The 16,345-nt window shown below is 43.4% G+C and overlaps 1 protein-coding gene across 1 annotated transcript; it reads left to right on the top strand.

Annotated features, from left to right (window-relative positions):
- Positions 1-913: 913 nt before the first annotated feature.
- On the top strand, positions 914-15,304 carry SIRPB2 (signal regulatory protein beta 2). The gene is made up of 5 exons (XM_030831051.2): positions 914-1,140; positions 9,163-9,528; positions 10,608-10,949; positions 11,484-11,549; positions 12,620-15,304. Exons 1-5 carry the CDS (start codon positions 954-956, stop codon positions 12,715-12,717), a joined length of 1,059 nt encoding a protein of 352 aa, XP_030686911.2. The 5' UTR covers positions 914-953; the 3' UTR covers positions 12,718-15,304.
- The last annotated feature ends 1,041 nt before the right edge of the window (positions 15,305-16,345 follow it).

The following is a 16,345-nucleotide window of genomic DNA, read 5'->3' on the forward strand; positions in this document are numbered from 1 at the left end:
AAGGGAAGAACTGAAAGCTTGACCTTCTTTTATTTTCTAGAAAAGACTGAGTTAACCTAAGAGAGAATGATGGCAGCATATACAGTGCTTACTCCACCCCATACTTGCAAGCATATTTTTATTTTTATTTTACGGATCAGTGATTGTCCTAGGGTCACACAGCCAGATCTGTGTAAAGCCAAGATTTGAATCCAAACAGTACAGCTAAAGAGGCTGTCAGACCTGGAAGAGCCTGGGATTAATTAGCACACTTAATCTTTTCCTTCCTGATAGGTAGCATGATGGGGCGGGGGGGGGGGGTCCCAAGGAAGTTTAGATCAATTACAGAAAATTAAGGTGCCACAAAACACAGATTTTTGCACAATCCGAGTGTGTTACATTTGGACCCCAGAAAATGGAGGTTTAGAAAGTTGCCCAAGATTACACAATTAGGAAGAGAGTGTGTGTCACCCTGCAATGTTAAAAGGAGGCCTCTGGGAAGCTTGCTTTATAATAAATCCTTCTTAAGCAAATATCACCTCCTCTATTTCCTACATATTATGAATAATGATGGCTAATATGTTTAGCCTTTACATTATGCTAAGCCCTCACACACATGTATCATTCCTGCAACACCTTTCTTAGGAAGGGATTGTTACTGTCCCCATTTTGCAAATGAGGCAACAAAGGCTCAAAGATGACAAGTGACTTTGAAATGTCACACAGCCAGGAAGAGGCAGACCTGATTCTTGATCCAAAGTCAGGCTGACTTGAGGGCACACTATGACAGCCATGCTCATCTCCCTTCCAGGATGCCAAGGACAGGGTCTGGAAAAGGTCAAGTCTTTGACAGAGTGATTACAGGAACTACTGCTCAGACACGAAAGCCGGAAACCTCTTCACCCAGCTTCTTCCTCTTACACCAGCAGCCTTGTCTTGCTGTAGTGAAAATATATCCCCAAGTAGCCTTGGCCATGAGAAGCAGAAAAAGCCTTGCCCACAGATCTCACTTCAGACTCCAACATCGATCAGAGAACGGAATGGTGGCCAGTCTAGGAGACCACGGGAGGCACACTTTGCCCCCAGTGATGCCCACTCCTACCCGCCTGGCTCATTCATCTCCCCGCTCCTGGCTGCTGGCACTGCTCCTTGTCCTCTGGGGTGAGTAGGATCTGGGACAGAACAGGATCCACCCCTGGCTGATCCCACAGAGAGGTGCCAGGAGGGGCTTGACCCCACCAAGATGGAGGGGGAGGGGAGAGCTGAGAACTTTCCTGATCCCAGCAGAGTGCAGACCAAGTGTTGAGAGAAGCAGAACTTCTTGGGCAGCACAGGGATGTTAAGCTGCCAGGCTCTGGGCTCATACCGCCGGGTTCTGGCTCAGACACTTGCATGCCTATCTACAAAGAACTGCTCTTTGGGGCCTTTCTCTAGGGGTACTGTATTAAATATAAAAATGGTGAGGCTCAGCCCAGGACCAGCTACATAATTTGCCCAGCCTTGTGAAAAATAAAAGTACAGGTCCTTTGTTCAAAAAGTATTAAGAGCTGCAATGAACGTTTTGGTACATGACTCTTTGAATTATGGTTTTCTCAAGATATATGATTCAGCCATAAAAAGAAACGAAATTGAGATATTTGTAGTGAGGTGGATGGACCTAGAGTCTGTCATACAGAGTGAAGTAAGTCAGAAAGAGAAAAACAAATACTGTATGCTAACACATATATATGGAATCTAAGGAAAAAAATAATTAAATAAAAAATTAAAATAAATAAATAAATAAAAGGGCATGAAGAACCTAGGGGTAAGACGGGAATAAAGACACAGACCTACTAGAGAATGGACTTGAGGACATGGAGAGGGGGAAGGGTAAGCTGTGACCATGTGAGAGAGTGGCATGGACATATATATCCACTACCAAACGTAAAATAGATAGCTAGTGGGAAGCAGCCGCATAGCACAGGGAGATCAGCTCGGTGCTTTGTGACCACTTAGAGGGGTGGGATAGGGAGGGTGGGAGGGAGGGAGACGCAAGAGGGAAGAGATATGGGAACATATGTATATGTATAACTGATTCACTTTGTTATAAAGCAGAAACTAACACACCATTGTAAAGCAATTATACTCCAATAAAGACGTTAAAAAAAAAGTATTAAGAATTTTAAGACAGCAGCAGTAGAGCATTAAGGCAAGCATGAGGCCTGTCTAAGCTCTGGGCCCTGTGCAACGATACAAATCAAACATCCATGAGCCAAAATGCAACTAATCCTGGGACCTACCTCTTTGTTTGGAGGATTCAATGAGATAATGCCTATAAATACCTGGCACGATGTAAAGATTTAATAACTGTTGGCTATTATTATCATACCCATGTCTCCTCTAAGTCAGGATCAGGCTGATTTAGCTGCTGAGTTTTGGGCCTTCTGGGTACAACTCACCCTCTGAGCCCAGAACCCTCTGATCCACCAGACAAGATGCATGGCTATCAGTGGGCTCATTCCACCACCTGCCCATGTGGGTCTCTGCCCCAAGCCCTACTGAGGTCCAGATTCTGTTCATCACACCTAGGGTCCTCCAGAATTGTCACCCCCAAGAGAGGCCCCAGTGGGACCCTGGTGTGGAGTCAGACCTGGATGCTCCCTCGTTCACTGGCTGTGACTTGGGGCACCACTTCTCTTCTTCCAGCTGGTTTTCTCGAGGAAAATGTGAATCGTAATTCTTATTAACTCGTTTCACAAAGACTTTTGAGTGTCCATTACATGTTAGGCACTAGGTTAGGAAATCATATATCTAAACTAACCGGGATAAAATATATTCAAAATATTTTTGAAAAATGTTGATTTCTATCATGCTTCCAAAAGGGAACCCCTCAATAGGAATCATGAAAAACAAGAGCATGCAGATGGAAAATGGGTGGAAAGAAATCCCAGAGCTGTGGGAAAGGGAATGGTCCAGCTCCACAGCTAAGGTAGAGACAAAGCACCGAGGACAATTCCCAAAGTCCATGTGACAACACAGAAGGAGAATCAAGAAAGGGAGAGAGAGAGGGGTGTGGGGCACAGGGCCTTATTCCAGGCTCCAGTTTCCTCCCTGCTATTTCACTTTCCCAGACTCACCCCAACTGGGATAAGAATCATGAGACTTTCTGAGCCCTCATCTCCTCCCACTGCCTCTACTCCATTAGTTCTCCCTTTCTCATCACACACAGAAGCTTCATCTTTATAAATTTTTTAACAGCTTTATTGAGGTATAATTGACATACTATAAACTGTACATATTTAAGGTGTACAATTTGACAAGTTTTGTGGGCATTTCACACTTGTGAACTTATCACCAAGATAATCAAGATGAGGAATACCTCAAACACCCATAAAAGTTTCCTTGTGATTTACCCTTTCCACTCCTCCTCCTCCCCAGGCAACAGCTTATCTGCTTTCCATCACGATAGAGTAGTCTGCAATTTCTAGAACTTTATACAACAAACATCATACAGTATATACTCCTGTTTGCCTGGCTTCTTTTACTCATTGTAATTATTCTGAGATTCATTCATATTGTTGCACATATCAATAGTCATTTCTTTTCATTTCTAGCTACCTTATGGATAAACCAGTTTGTTTTTCCACTAACCTATTGACAGATATTTGGGTTATTCGCAGTTTGGGGCTATTACAAATAAAGCATCTTTGAACATTCATATAAAAGTCTTTGTGTGGACATATGCTTTCACTTCTCTTGGGAAAATACTTAAGAATAAAATGACTGGATCATATGGTAGGTGATTGTTTAACTTTTTAAGACACTGCCAAAGTGTTTTCCAAAGTGGTTGTACCACTTTATATTTTCATCATCAATGTAGGAGGATAACATTTCCCCCACATCCTTGCCAACACTTGGTATAGTCAGCCTTTTCAATTTTAGTCATTCTAAAAGGTGTGTGGTGATATCTGTTTGTAGTTTTAATTTGCATTTCTCTAATGTGTAATGATGTTGAATATCTTTCACGTGCATTTTTTTTGATGAGGGTCCATTCAACGCCCATTTTTAAATTGTGTTTCTTATTATTGAGTTTTGAGAATTCTTTGTATATTCTGGTTACAAACCTTTTATCAGATGTATGCTTTGCAGAGATTTGTTCCTACTCTGTGGCTTATCTTTTCTTCTTTCACAAGTGTCTTTTGAACTCCTTTTAAGAGTTCTTAATTTTTATTTATCAACTTGTTCTTTTATCGATCAAGATTTTGGTGTTGTATCTAAATATATGGTAGAATTCACCAGTGAAGCTATCTGGACTTGGAGTTTTCTTTGTGGGAAGGTTTTTAAAACAAATTAAATGTTTTAAATAGATAGAAACATCTATTTATCTCTTCTTGAGGTAGCTTTTTTTTTTTTTTTTAAACATCTTTATTGGAGCATAATTGCTTTACAATGGTATGTTAGTTTCAGCTTCACAACAAAATGAATCAGTTATATATATACATATGTTCCCATATCTCTTCCCGCTTGCATCACCCTCCCTCCCACCCTCCCTATCCCACCCCTCCAGGCGGTCACACAGCACCGAGCTGATCTCCCTGTGCTATGCGGCTGCTTCCCACTAGCTATCTACCTTACGTTTGGTAGTGTATACATGTCCATGCCTCTTTATTGCTTTGTCACGGTTTACCCTTCCCCCTCCCCATAGCCTCAAGTCCATTCTCTAGTAAGTCTGTGTCTTTATTCCTGTTTCACCCCTAGGTTTTTCATGACATTTTTTTTTTCTTAAATTCCATATATATGTGTTAGCATACGGTATTTGTCTCTCTCTTTCTGACTTACTTCACTCTGTATGACAGACTCTAGGTCTATCCACCTCATTACAAGTAGCTCAATTTCGTCTCTTTTTATGGCTGAGTAATATTCCATTGTATATATGTGCCACATCTTCTTTATCCATTCATCTGATGATGGACACTTAGGTTGTTTCCATCTCTGGGCTATTGTAAATAGAGCTGCAATGAACATTTTGGTACATGACTCTTTGAATTATGGTTTTCTCAGGGTATATGCCCAGTAGTGGGATTGCTGGGTCATATGGTAGTTCTATTTGTAGCTTTTTAAGGAACCTCCATACTGTTCTCCACAGTGGCTGTATCAATTTACATTCCCACCAACAGTGTAAGAGGGTTCCCTTTTCTCCACACCCTCTCCAGCATTTATTGTTTCTAGATTTTTTGATGATGGCCATTCTGACTGGTGTGAGATGATATCTCATTGTAGTTTTGATTTGCATTTCTCTAATGATTAGTGATGTTGAGCATTCTTTCATGTGTTTGTTGGCACTCTGTATATCTTCTTTGGAGAAATGTCTATTTAGGTCTTCTGCCCATTTTTGGATAGGGTTGTTTGTTCTTTTGTTATTAAGCTGCATGAGCTGCTTATAAATTTTGGAGATTAATCCTTTGTCAGTTGCTTCATTTGCAAATATTTTCTCCCATTCTGAGGGTTGTCTTTTGGTCTTGTTTATGGTTTCCTTTGCTGCGCAAAAGCTTTTAAGTTTCATTAGGTCCCATTTGTTTACTTTTGTTTTTATTTCCATTTCTCTAGGAGGTGGGTCAAAAAGGATCTTGCTGTGATTTATGTCATAGAGTGTTCTGCCTATGTTTTCCTCTAAGAGTTTGATAGTTTCTGGCCTTACATTTAGGTCTTTAATCCATTTTGAGCTTATTTTTGTGTATGGTGTTAGGGAGTGATCTAATCTCATACTTTTACATGTAGCTGTCCAGTTTTCCCAGCACCACTTATTGAAGAGGCTGTCCTTTCTCCACTGTACATTTCTGCTTCCTTTGTCAAAGATAAGGTGACCATATGTGCGTGGGTTTATCTCTGGGCTCTCTATCCTGTTCCATTGATCTATATTTCTGTTCTTGTGCCAGTACCATACTGTCTTGATTACTGTAGCTTTGTAGTATAGTCTGAAGTCAGGAAGCCTGATTCCTCCAGCTCCATTTTTCGTTCTCAAGATTGCTTTGGCTATTCGGGGTCTTTTGTGTTTCCATACAAATTGTGAGATTTTTTGTTCTAGTTCTGTGAAAAATGCCAGTGGTAGTTTCATAGGGATTGCATTGAATCTGTAGATTGCTTTGGGTAGTAGAGTCATTTGAGGTAGCTTTGGTAGTTTGTGATTTTCAAGAAATTTGTTTGTGTTGTTAAGTATATATAGCCATGAAACTTGTTAATAACAATGCCTAATTATTCTTTTAATATCTGTAAAAACTGTACTGGTGTCACCTCTCTCATTCCTGATACCTATCTATGGCTCTCACACTCTCTCTCTCTTTCTCTTTCTCTCGCTCTCCTTCTCTCCTTATTCAGAAGGGCTAGAGATGTATTAGTTTTAATGATCTTCTCAAAGATTTTATTCTTGGTGATTTTCTCTATTGTTTTTGGTTTTCTACTTTATTGATTTTCACTCAGATCCTTGTAGTTTCCTTTCTTTTATTTACTTTTGATTTAATTTGCTCCTTTTTTCTATTTTAAGATGAAACTACGGTCATTCATTTAAGTCTTTTCTTCTTTCCTAAATAAGCATTTAATGCTAAAATATCCATCAGCTTAAGCAACATGCCACAAACTTTAATGCTGTGTTTTCGTTTTCATTCAGATCAAAATACTTCCTAATTACCATTTTATTTTGTCTTTGACTCATGTATTAGTTTTCAAACATCTGAAGTTTTCGTGGCATCTGTTACTGATTCTACTAATTTAATTCCATTGTGGTCAAAGTTCATGCTTTTCATGACTTGAATTCTTTTAAATTTATTGAGACTTTTTTTTGACTCAGAACATGCTCTATCTTTGTAAATGTTCCTTGTACAATTGAAAGTAACTGTATATCCTGCTATTTGGGGATATAATTTTCTGTAAATATCAATTAGACTAAGTTGTTGATAGTATTTTTAAATCTTCTGTATTCTTTCTGATTTTCTGCCTATTTATTTGTTCTATCAACTATTGAAATAAGGATATTGAAATCTCAGACTGTAACTGTGGATTTGTCTGTTTCTCCCTGCAGTTCTGTTGGGTTTTGCTTCATATACTTTCAAGTTCTGTTATTAGGTGCATAAATGCTTGGGGGTTTTATGTCTTCTTGATTATTTTACCCCTTTGTCATTGTCAAATGGCATTCTTTATTCCTGGAGATAGTTTTTGCTCCAAAATCTACTTTATCTGCTATTAATATAGTCACTCCAGCTTTTGATTAGTGTTACTATGATATATCTTTTTCCATCATTCTTCTTTTAACATATTTGCGTCTTTATATTTACAGTGGAGTTCTTGTAGGCAACATGTAGTTGGATATTACTTTTTTGTCCAATCTGACAATCTCTAACTTTTACAGAGAATATTTAGACCATTTACATTTAAAGTAATCTTTGATATGATTAGGTCTAAATCTATTACTTTCCTATTTGTTCTACTTGTTCTTTGTTCCCTTTTTCCTCTTTTTCTGTTTTCATTTGGTAATTTAATATTTTTATAATGTTATTTTCTCTCCTTTATTGGCTTATTAGCTATAACTTTATTTTGAAGTTTAGTGGTTGTTTTAGGGTTTATAATATACCTCTGTAATTTATCAACATCTACCTTAAGTGATATCATACCATTTCATATACAGTATAAGAACCTTATGATGGTATACTAACATTCTCCCCACACCAGCCTTTATTCTATTATTGCCTTAACTTTACCTACACATGCATTATAAGCCTCACAATAGAATGTTACTATATTTTATTATTTTGGGACCTTACTTTCTAGATTTGCTAGGTGGGACCAGAGCACCTCTCTCTAGGTAGAGTACTCCCTTCTGTGTAGTCTACCCATTGCCCTGGCGATCATGAGGTTTTCCAGTTTTACAGGTGGGAGCAGGCATTATTCTCAGCCCTGTGCTGAGTGATGGGCACAGTTTAGCACATCCATGTGAGGAAACTACCTGAGGCCAGGGGAAGAACGACTAGAAAGAATTAGAGAAAACAAGGTCTGACTGACTCAAATAATGGTGTTTGGGGGTGGGTGTTTGCTGAACTTCCTGGAACTAAGGACAAACGAAATTCCTAGGATTGAATGTGGGGTGTCACTTGGTCACAGCTATGAGGCAGTTCTTAGTGGCTAATGGTGCATGCCTAGCTGAAGATGAGGGGAAATTAATTTAGAATTCCACAACCCTTCCCTAGATCCTGTTAGAAGGGAATGTTTGCTTCATTCTCCTCCCCTACCTCACTCCCAACTGAGAAACACCACGATACAAACTTAAGTCTTGGAATGAGACCAAGTTATTCCCAAGGCCTGATGGAAGCACAGATGAAGGGAAACTCGAGGCACAAAGCTGATGACCTGTAGTGAGCAGAATCTTGAGGCAGTTGATCTGAGTCCAAATCCTGGCCATGACACCTACTGAATGCATGGTTCCCCTCAGGTTTCTGCACCTCCTTGAGTATTAGTTTTCTCTCAGAAATGGAGAACCTCACAGAGCTCTTGGAGGGAGTACCTGAGTTGCTGTTCATAACCCAGGTGTAGAAGAACTTCCATTGGGACAGCTTGGCCTTCCTTCTCTGTGCCCAGTCTCAAGCCAAACTCAATAGTTCAACCTATCTTCTTCTTATAAGGTCACCAGTTATATTTGGGTTAGGACCCACCTATGTGACCTAATTTTAACTTAATCACCTATTTAAAGACCCTATCTCCAAATGGAATCTCATTCTGAGGTACTGGGAGTTAGGACTTCAGTATATGAATTTGTGGGGGAGGCAAAATTCAGCCCAATTAGCAGTGATCCTGGGAAAGCTACCTAACTCTTTCTGGGTTCTCAATGTCTTCTATTGTAAGATGGGGATGATGCTGCCAACCTCTAAGGAGTGTTGGAGGAATAAATGAGATAATACATGCATTGCCTGGCACATGGTGAGCACTCAAGTGCCATCTATTACTCATAAGTAATCCATTTAATAGCCCTGCTCTCTCTCTCTCTCTCTCTCTCCAGCCAGCTGCCTCATCTCCTCTTTCACTTCCCTCTCCAACAACACCCCTCAAGTGTTCTAAGCAATTGTTCTTGACCAGCTGATGGCTGGTTTATGTTAAGTTTGCCTCTTAGGGCTCCAAGTCCCTCCAGCCCAGCACAAGGCCTTTCTTCCTCTGTTGCAGGAGCTTCTGAGCAGAGCAAGGGGGGTAAATGGCAGGTCCTGCAGCCTGAAGGCCCCATGCTGGTGGCAGAAGGTGAGACACTCCTGCTGAGGTGTACAGTAGTCGGCTCCTGCACTGATGGCATGATAAAATGGGTCAAGGTGAGCAACCAGGACCAGCAGGAAATTTATAACTTCAAACATGGCTTCTTCCCCGGGGTAATGCCCATGATCCAGAAGACACTGGAACCACTTAATTGCGACTATTCCATCTATATCCACAATGTCACCGCGAAACATGCTGGAAGCTACCACTGTGTGAGACTTGATGGCTTGAATGAGCACTCAGGAAAGAAGCTGGACGAGGGCACCTCTGTGCTTGTGAAGAGTGAGTATCAGGCCCTGCAGGTCATAGCATTCTGCTCTGATCTGTCTCCCTGCATCTGTCACCTTTATCCACAATCATGCTGCACACACAAAATCTCAGTGGCATATAACAATTAGTATGTCTCACTCACACATTTACAGGCAGCTGGGGTGGTTCTGTTCTACATGTCTCATTCCAGGGCCCAGAAGTTTGGCCAGAGTACATATTTCTCATGGAGATGGCAGAAGCACAAGAGGGCAAGTCCCAACACCCTAAGCACATTTCAAGCTTCTACTCATATAACATCTGCTAACAGCCCATTGGCTAAAGCAAGTCACATGGCTAAGGTCAAAGTTAAGAGACAAGGAAGTGTACCTGGTCACCATGAATCCACAGCAAGAGTATGGATGTGCCACACTATCAGAGGAGAGTCAAGAACTGGGGCTGATCATTTAATCCCCAAATAACCAGTCATACTATCTATAAGTCCACCATTGGTGACCTGGACACCCAAATCCTGGGTCTGTCATTCAGTAGAAATGTGTTCTTAAATTAGTCACTTCAGCTCTCTCTCCTTCAAGTGCTTAACTTGCAAAATAGGCAACAAAATTCCTACTTCAAGGGATATTCAGGTGATGAAATAGAAGAATTGATGTTTGTGAAACCCCCGTAAACCGTTGACATGGAGGGTATCCATGTATGTGTGGTGGGGTGGGGAGGGGGGTTCATTTTAACTTAATGCAAGCATTTCAGGAAGTCTTCTCTGACTCCTTCCAAGCCTCTCTTAGTCTTGCAGTCCTCTGGGTTTCCAACCTCAGGGGGATTTTCTGGACCATCTCCACCCCCAGACTGAGAACTTCTCCAGGGCAGGACATTTGTAGGTCTTAGCAAGCTTCCTTTTCCCCAATCCTAGCATCAGCACATAGTAGGTACTGAGAATTCCTTTACTGAGTGAATCAATTAGTGAATAACAAGGGAATGTGGGAGGGAGTGACTGAGTGAAGAAAACAGGGGAAGCAAAGGGAGGGTAGATATGAGGGAGGAAATGATTGGACTACGGAGGGAGAGAGGGAACAACAAAGTCCTCTCTTTGGCTGCAGGAGCTGGGGACCCAGAGCCAGACCTCTGGATCATCCAACCCCAGGAGTTGGTGTTGGCAACCACTGGAGACACTGTCTTCCTGAACTGCACGGTGCTTGGAGATGGTCCCCCCGGACCCATCAGGTGGTTTCAGGGAGCTGGTCTGAGCCGGGAGGCCATTTACAACTTTAGAGGTATCTCCTACCCCAATGTGACAGCGGTCCGGGCTTCCAACAATGATTTCAGCATTCTTCTGCATGGCATCTCCACTGAGCATTCAGGCACTTATTACTGTGTAAAGTTTCAGAGGAAACCCAACAGACAATACCTATCTGGACAGGGCACCAGGCTGAGAGTCAAAGGTGAGACAGGTGGTTTAGGAGATGTTGGGGGAGAGGGAGAGGTGGTCCACAAGGAAAATTTCATCATGTCCCAAACAAGCTAGCTCTTCTTAGCCTCAAGGCCTTTACATAAGCTATTCCCTCTGCCTGGAATGCTTTCTCCTTTTCTACGGAGAACTTCTACTCATCCTTCAAGGCCCAGCACAAATAGCCCCTCCTTTGTGAAACCTTCTCCTTCTCCCAGGCAGAGTTAATTTATCCCCATTCTGAGCTCCACAGAACATTTTATAGACTGTTAATGATTCAACAAATATCTATTGCATGCCTGTTGACTACTCTACACTGTACTAGGTGCTGCAGACACTGCAATGAAGCAAGCATTGTCCCTACCCCAGAGAGGCTCATGCAGTTCTAACTACAGGGCTTGACTTCTAGCCCCCATCCCGGGCAGAAACTGGCAGACTCATCTCAGGGACCCCAGCTCCTAACACAGGGACTCAAGAAGTGGAGTGATAGAAAGAAAGGGGAGTGTGAGACCACTTTTCTCCCTTGCAGCAAAGCACACTTCTCTCCAAGAGTCAGAATTCACCAATGAACGTGCAGCCAAGGTATTTCCATCAGGTGAGTGTACCTATCTCCAGTGGCGTTAACCAGGCTCCCACAGGTAAGTGCGGCCAGAGATGGCTTGGCCATGGGAAAGGTGCAGTCCCAGACTTCTAGGGCCCTTCTGCCACTAAGACAGTTCCCAGGACTCCATCTCAGCTGCAGAACCAGAACCCAGAGAACCACATTAAAGCTCAGTCAAAGGAAGGACTTTCTAACAGTCAGTGCTAACTGTTCAGTGGGCAGTCTTGCTTACGAGGTGGTGAGCTCCCCGTGATTCAGAGCAAGGCTGCACTATGAAGCTGTGCTTAACAGTGCTGAAGAACATGGCTTTGTAGCCAGGCTTCCTGGATTGAGCCCCTTTCTAGCTGTGAGATTATGGACAAGTTGCCTTACTCCTTGAATCTCTGGTGCCCTGCTCTGTGATCTAGGGGGAAGAAGGGAGATAAGAAACAGAGAACCTACCTCATGGGGTTATGTACAGATCTAATGGGGCCACATGTGTCAAGTGCCCAGAACTGTGCCTGTCACATCACCTCAAGGTATACTCGAGGGCACTTGATAACTGGGGCGAACTTGGAATAGAGGTGACCAGGTTAGCTTCCCTGATGCTCAGCCCTGTTCCTGCCATTCTTGGGAGCCAAACCACTTGGTCCCATCACTACTTTGACACATGTAGACCTGAGAAAATCACTTCCCCACTCTGGATCTGTCTCCTTATCTATACAAGCTGGATTGCTATCCTACCTTGCAAGATTAGTTTGAGGATTATATAAGGCAATTAGGAAGTGCTTAGCTCAGGGCCTGGGACAGAGGAGCTGAGCAGTCTATAACGAAAGCAATTTTCTATTGTTATCAGAGGTCAGAGATGCTGTCAAGATGATTAAAGGTACAGGTAGGATATTGGGCAAAGGTTCTTTGAGCCTGGTACAGGGGGATGGGAGGTCTTTGATCTCTTCCAGGGTAAAAAGGATGAGGCCCCAGAGGTTATACAGAAGTTTGACCCAACTCCAGCATAAAGGCACTGAGGTGTGGGCTGTTGGGGGCTCAGCTGGGATCCTTCCTGAGCTTTCCTCTGTGTCCCCCAGGCCTCCTGTCTGTGCTCACTCTTGTGGTCCTGGGACTGAAAGCTGTAACCTTGGCTGCAGTCCTGCTGGCCCTGGCTGCCCACCGGAGGAACCCTTGACAAGAAGATGTCAAAAATTCAGGCCCAGCAGCTGTGCTCATCTTGGCATGGGGCATGGGGTATGGATGACTGGTCAGCCCTAGAGTGGGTCCTCTAAGAGAGGGCCAGGGACTCCCCAATCATTCCTCTGCCTCCAATTCCAGCCTCCAGTTGCCCTCAGGCCTCATGACGAACTCCAGATTCCCTACACCCGATTTCCTTTCACCTGGCGAAATTCCCCATTTGGCACTGGATTTGCCTTCCTCTCTCTTCTCAGCCTGTTCAAGCCCTCCTTGTTCTTCAAGACCTTGCCCAGGTCTCTCCTTGAGGCCCTTGCTCCTGCTGTAGCCCCTTCTGGAGGGCTTGCCCCTTTGCTCCCCACTCCACATTTTCTCTTCCTTCAAGATGCAACTCAGAGTCTTTCCCAGAAGGTTTCCCTGAGTGTCTCTGAGCCCAACCAGACCACCTGTGCCCCTCCATCTACATCCTTCCTTCCTCCTTTCCTGCCTTCTTTCCTTCTCCACTGTGGCTGACTTGGGTGGCTGTAACAGTTAGAATGCAGGTTTGGAAACTTTAACAAAACTCTTAAATAACAGTGGCTCAAATCAGAAGAAAGTTGGTTTCTTTAGTAATATTCCAGTATAAGCCGGCCAGGCAATTCGGGACTCCCTGGTATTGAGACCCAGGATTCCTTGATCTTGTTGTTACCAGGTCCATATCCCAGGCAGAAAGACCAGGGAAAGAAGTAGTGAAGGGGAGAATGACACTTCCCTTCAGGGTCACAGCTGGGAATTTGTCCACATCACCTCAAATTGGCTGGAATGTGGTCACATGGTCACACCTAGCTGCAAGGAAGGCTAGGAAACGTAGTCTTTATTCTAGCAAGGTGCGCCCAGCTAAAATCTGTCACTAGAGAATCAGAGAGTAAACATCAGTAGATAACCAGTGATCTCCACCTCTGTGGCATAGAGACAGTTTCTTACTTGTTCCGTGGGACACCTGAATTCAATTCCCAGATGAAATGGCATCTCTTTATACCTCCACCTCCACTAGGGCAGCATAATGGAGGGCAGTAGTTCTCAAGAAGAGAATACTTTGCCCCCCCAGGGGGTATGTGGCAATGTCTAGAGACATTTTTGATTGTCACAGCTTGGGGGGTACCATTGTCATCTAGCGGGTAGAGGTCAGGGATGCCACTAATTATCCTATAATGCACAGGGCATACCCCACAACGGAGAGTTATCTGGCCCAATGTATCCGTAGTACCGAAGTTGAGGAACCCTGATGTAGGGGAAAGCATGCATTCCTTGGAGTCAGACATGCCCGATTTCTAATCCTGAAGCCCCCACTCCCTCCCTGACCACCATTAGTAACTAACTGCACCTCTTGGAACGTCGAGGACAATCACGTGGACTCTCTGCACTGTATAAGAAGCAATTCAATTCAACATCCACTGAGGGCTTACTATGTGCTATGTGCTCTGTGTACACTCAGTGCATGCAAACTCCCTTTCCTCTTTCCACACAAACATTTATTAGCACCTATTAGGTAGGGACGTGGATTAGTCTGGATGTTTTTCATCATAACAAACAGAAAAGCAGCTGGAATAATACTAAGTCTAAGGGGCCATTAATTTAGTCTGAGTGTTTTGTGCCAGTTTCAGCATATCGATAACCAGTGTTGTGGTTGGACTGGCCCTTGTGGTTGGTATTATGAGTGCAAGATGCCCTTCAGTGATACCCATCAGGGAACTTTGAAGAAACAGAGGCTTATTACTTTACAAGACCTGGAATTTACACAGCATTCCTGGGGCCACACAGTGAGGTCACAGGGAAGGAGAAAGAGAGAGAAAGAGAGAGAGAGACAGCACCTGGGGTTCTGTTTTATTGGGGTTGATGATTTTGTGGGCTCACTCTTTATTGGTAAATTTAAAACTTAAGAGTGGGAATTTAAAGCCCAGGAAGAAGAAAAAAAAAAACAACTGGTAGCTCAAATGATCAGTTACTGAAAACAAACAAGATCTCTAAAACAAAGGAAGCTCTATGGGGGAAGATGGCCTGACTCTATCTAGCTCTGTGGCTGGCAATGTTTTTATTCAACATAAACACATTGAAGGGGGTGCCTCTTTGAAATGGATGCCTCAACAATCAAAACTTAAATCAGATAATCGTGTTACAAAAAAGGAAAAAGAAACAAGTGTCAAGGTTTACACTGCACTGAGAATTGAATAAATCATTGAATTACCAGATATCAGAAGAAAGGGTAGATATAATAAATTGAATAATGTCTCCCACAAAAGATATCCAAGTCATAATCCTTGGAACCTGTTAATGTTACCTTATATGGCAAAAAGGACTTTGCAGATGTGATTAAAGATCTATAAATGGAACAGTGGTCCTGAATTATTCAGGTGGGCCCTAAATGCAATCACAAGTGTCCTGATGAGAGAGAGACAGAGGGAGATTCCACCCAGAGGAGGAGGAGAAAGCAATGTGACCACAAAGGCAGAGATGGGAGTGATGCGGCCACAAGCTAAACAATGCTGGCAGCCACAAGAAGCTGGAAGAAGCAAGGAGCAGATTCTCCCCAGTGTCTCTGGAGGGAGCATGGCCCCCTAACACCTTGATTTCAGCCCAGTGATGCTGATTTCATACTCTGGCCTCCAGAAATAGGAGAGAATAAATTTCTGTTGTTTCATGCCATCAGATTTGTGGTAATGTGTTACAGCAGCCATGGGAAACGAATAGCATGGAACTGGGCCTCTGAAATAACTGGAGATGGTTGCCTTCTCTGCCCCTGAAAATCTCCTCACCTGACAGGGTCCTGCATAGTCTGCTCCCTGCAACACACACCCCCATCTTATCTCCCAACACCACCCTTTAAACTGACTCCACTCTGGCACCCACATGGGCCTTGGCCACACACATTCCCTAATTCAGCCAAGTCTCTACATAACTGTTTCCTTCAAGAAGCCTCCCGAGATCACCCCCTCCACCGCGACATCTTCCTCCTTCTCATTTCCCATTTGCACCTTAAGTTTTCTTCTCAGCACTTACTGCTACGTGTACGTGTGAGTGCGTGTGTATTTATTTCCTTGATGATTATTAGTTGTCCCCACTAGAATTTGAGCTCACTGAGGGCAGGAACCTAACTTTTCACTATTGCAGCCCCTTACATTCCGACATAAAAAGTAGTTGAAGGCTGACAACATGCCAGGCAGGTGATGGAAGGTGGAACTAGAGAGTGGGACCGGGGTAAGGCCAGGATGGGAACAAAGGTGTGGATGAAATTGGAGGGGACTGGGATGAAACTTGGGGAGGAAGTGAGCTTTGAAGGGTGGGGGAGCATGTAGTACTGGGAGTGGGGTTATGGGAGAAAGGGGTGGGGCTCGGTGGGTCAGGAGCAGGTGGTAGTGCATCTTCAAGTTTGGGGGGAGCCTGGAGCTGGTAGTGGTTGTGGGACTTGGGGGTGGAGGCGGGGCGGGGGGAGGTGGGTGGAGGGAGGGGCTAGAGGTAGGAAGGTGGCAGGGCCTTCAGCACCACCCCTCACCCAGTTTTGTTAAGGATATTTAGATAAATGTTATGAAAATGTAGTTTCAACTTCACACCCTCACATTCCCTTCTAATCAAATTGTGGCCCTAAATACCTC

The sequence above is a fragment of the Globicephala melas genome, chromosome 15 (assembly GCF_963455315.2).
Source record: "Globicephala melas chromosome 15, mGloMel1.2, whole genome shotgun sequence".
Taxonomy (NCBI): Eukaryota; Metazoa; Chordata; class Mammalia; order Artiodactyla; family Delphinidae; genus Globicephala; species Globicephala melas.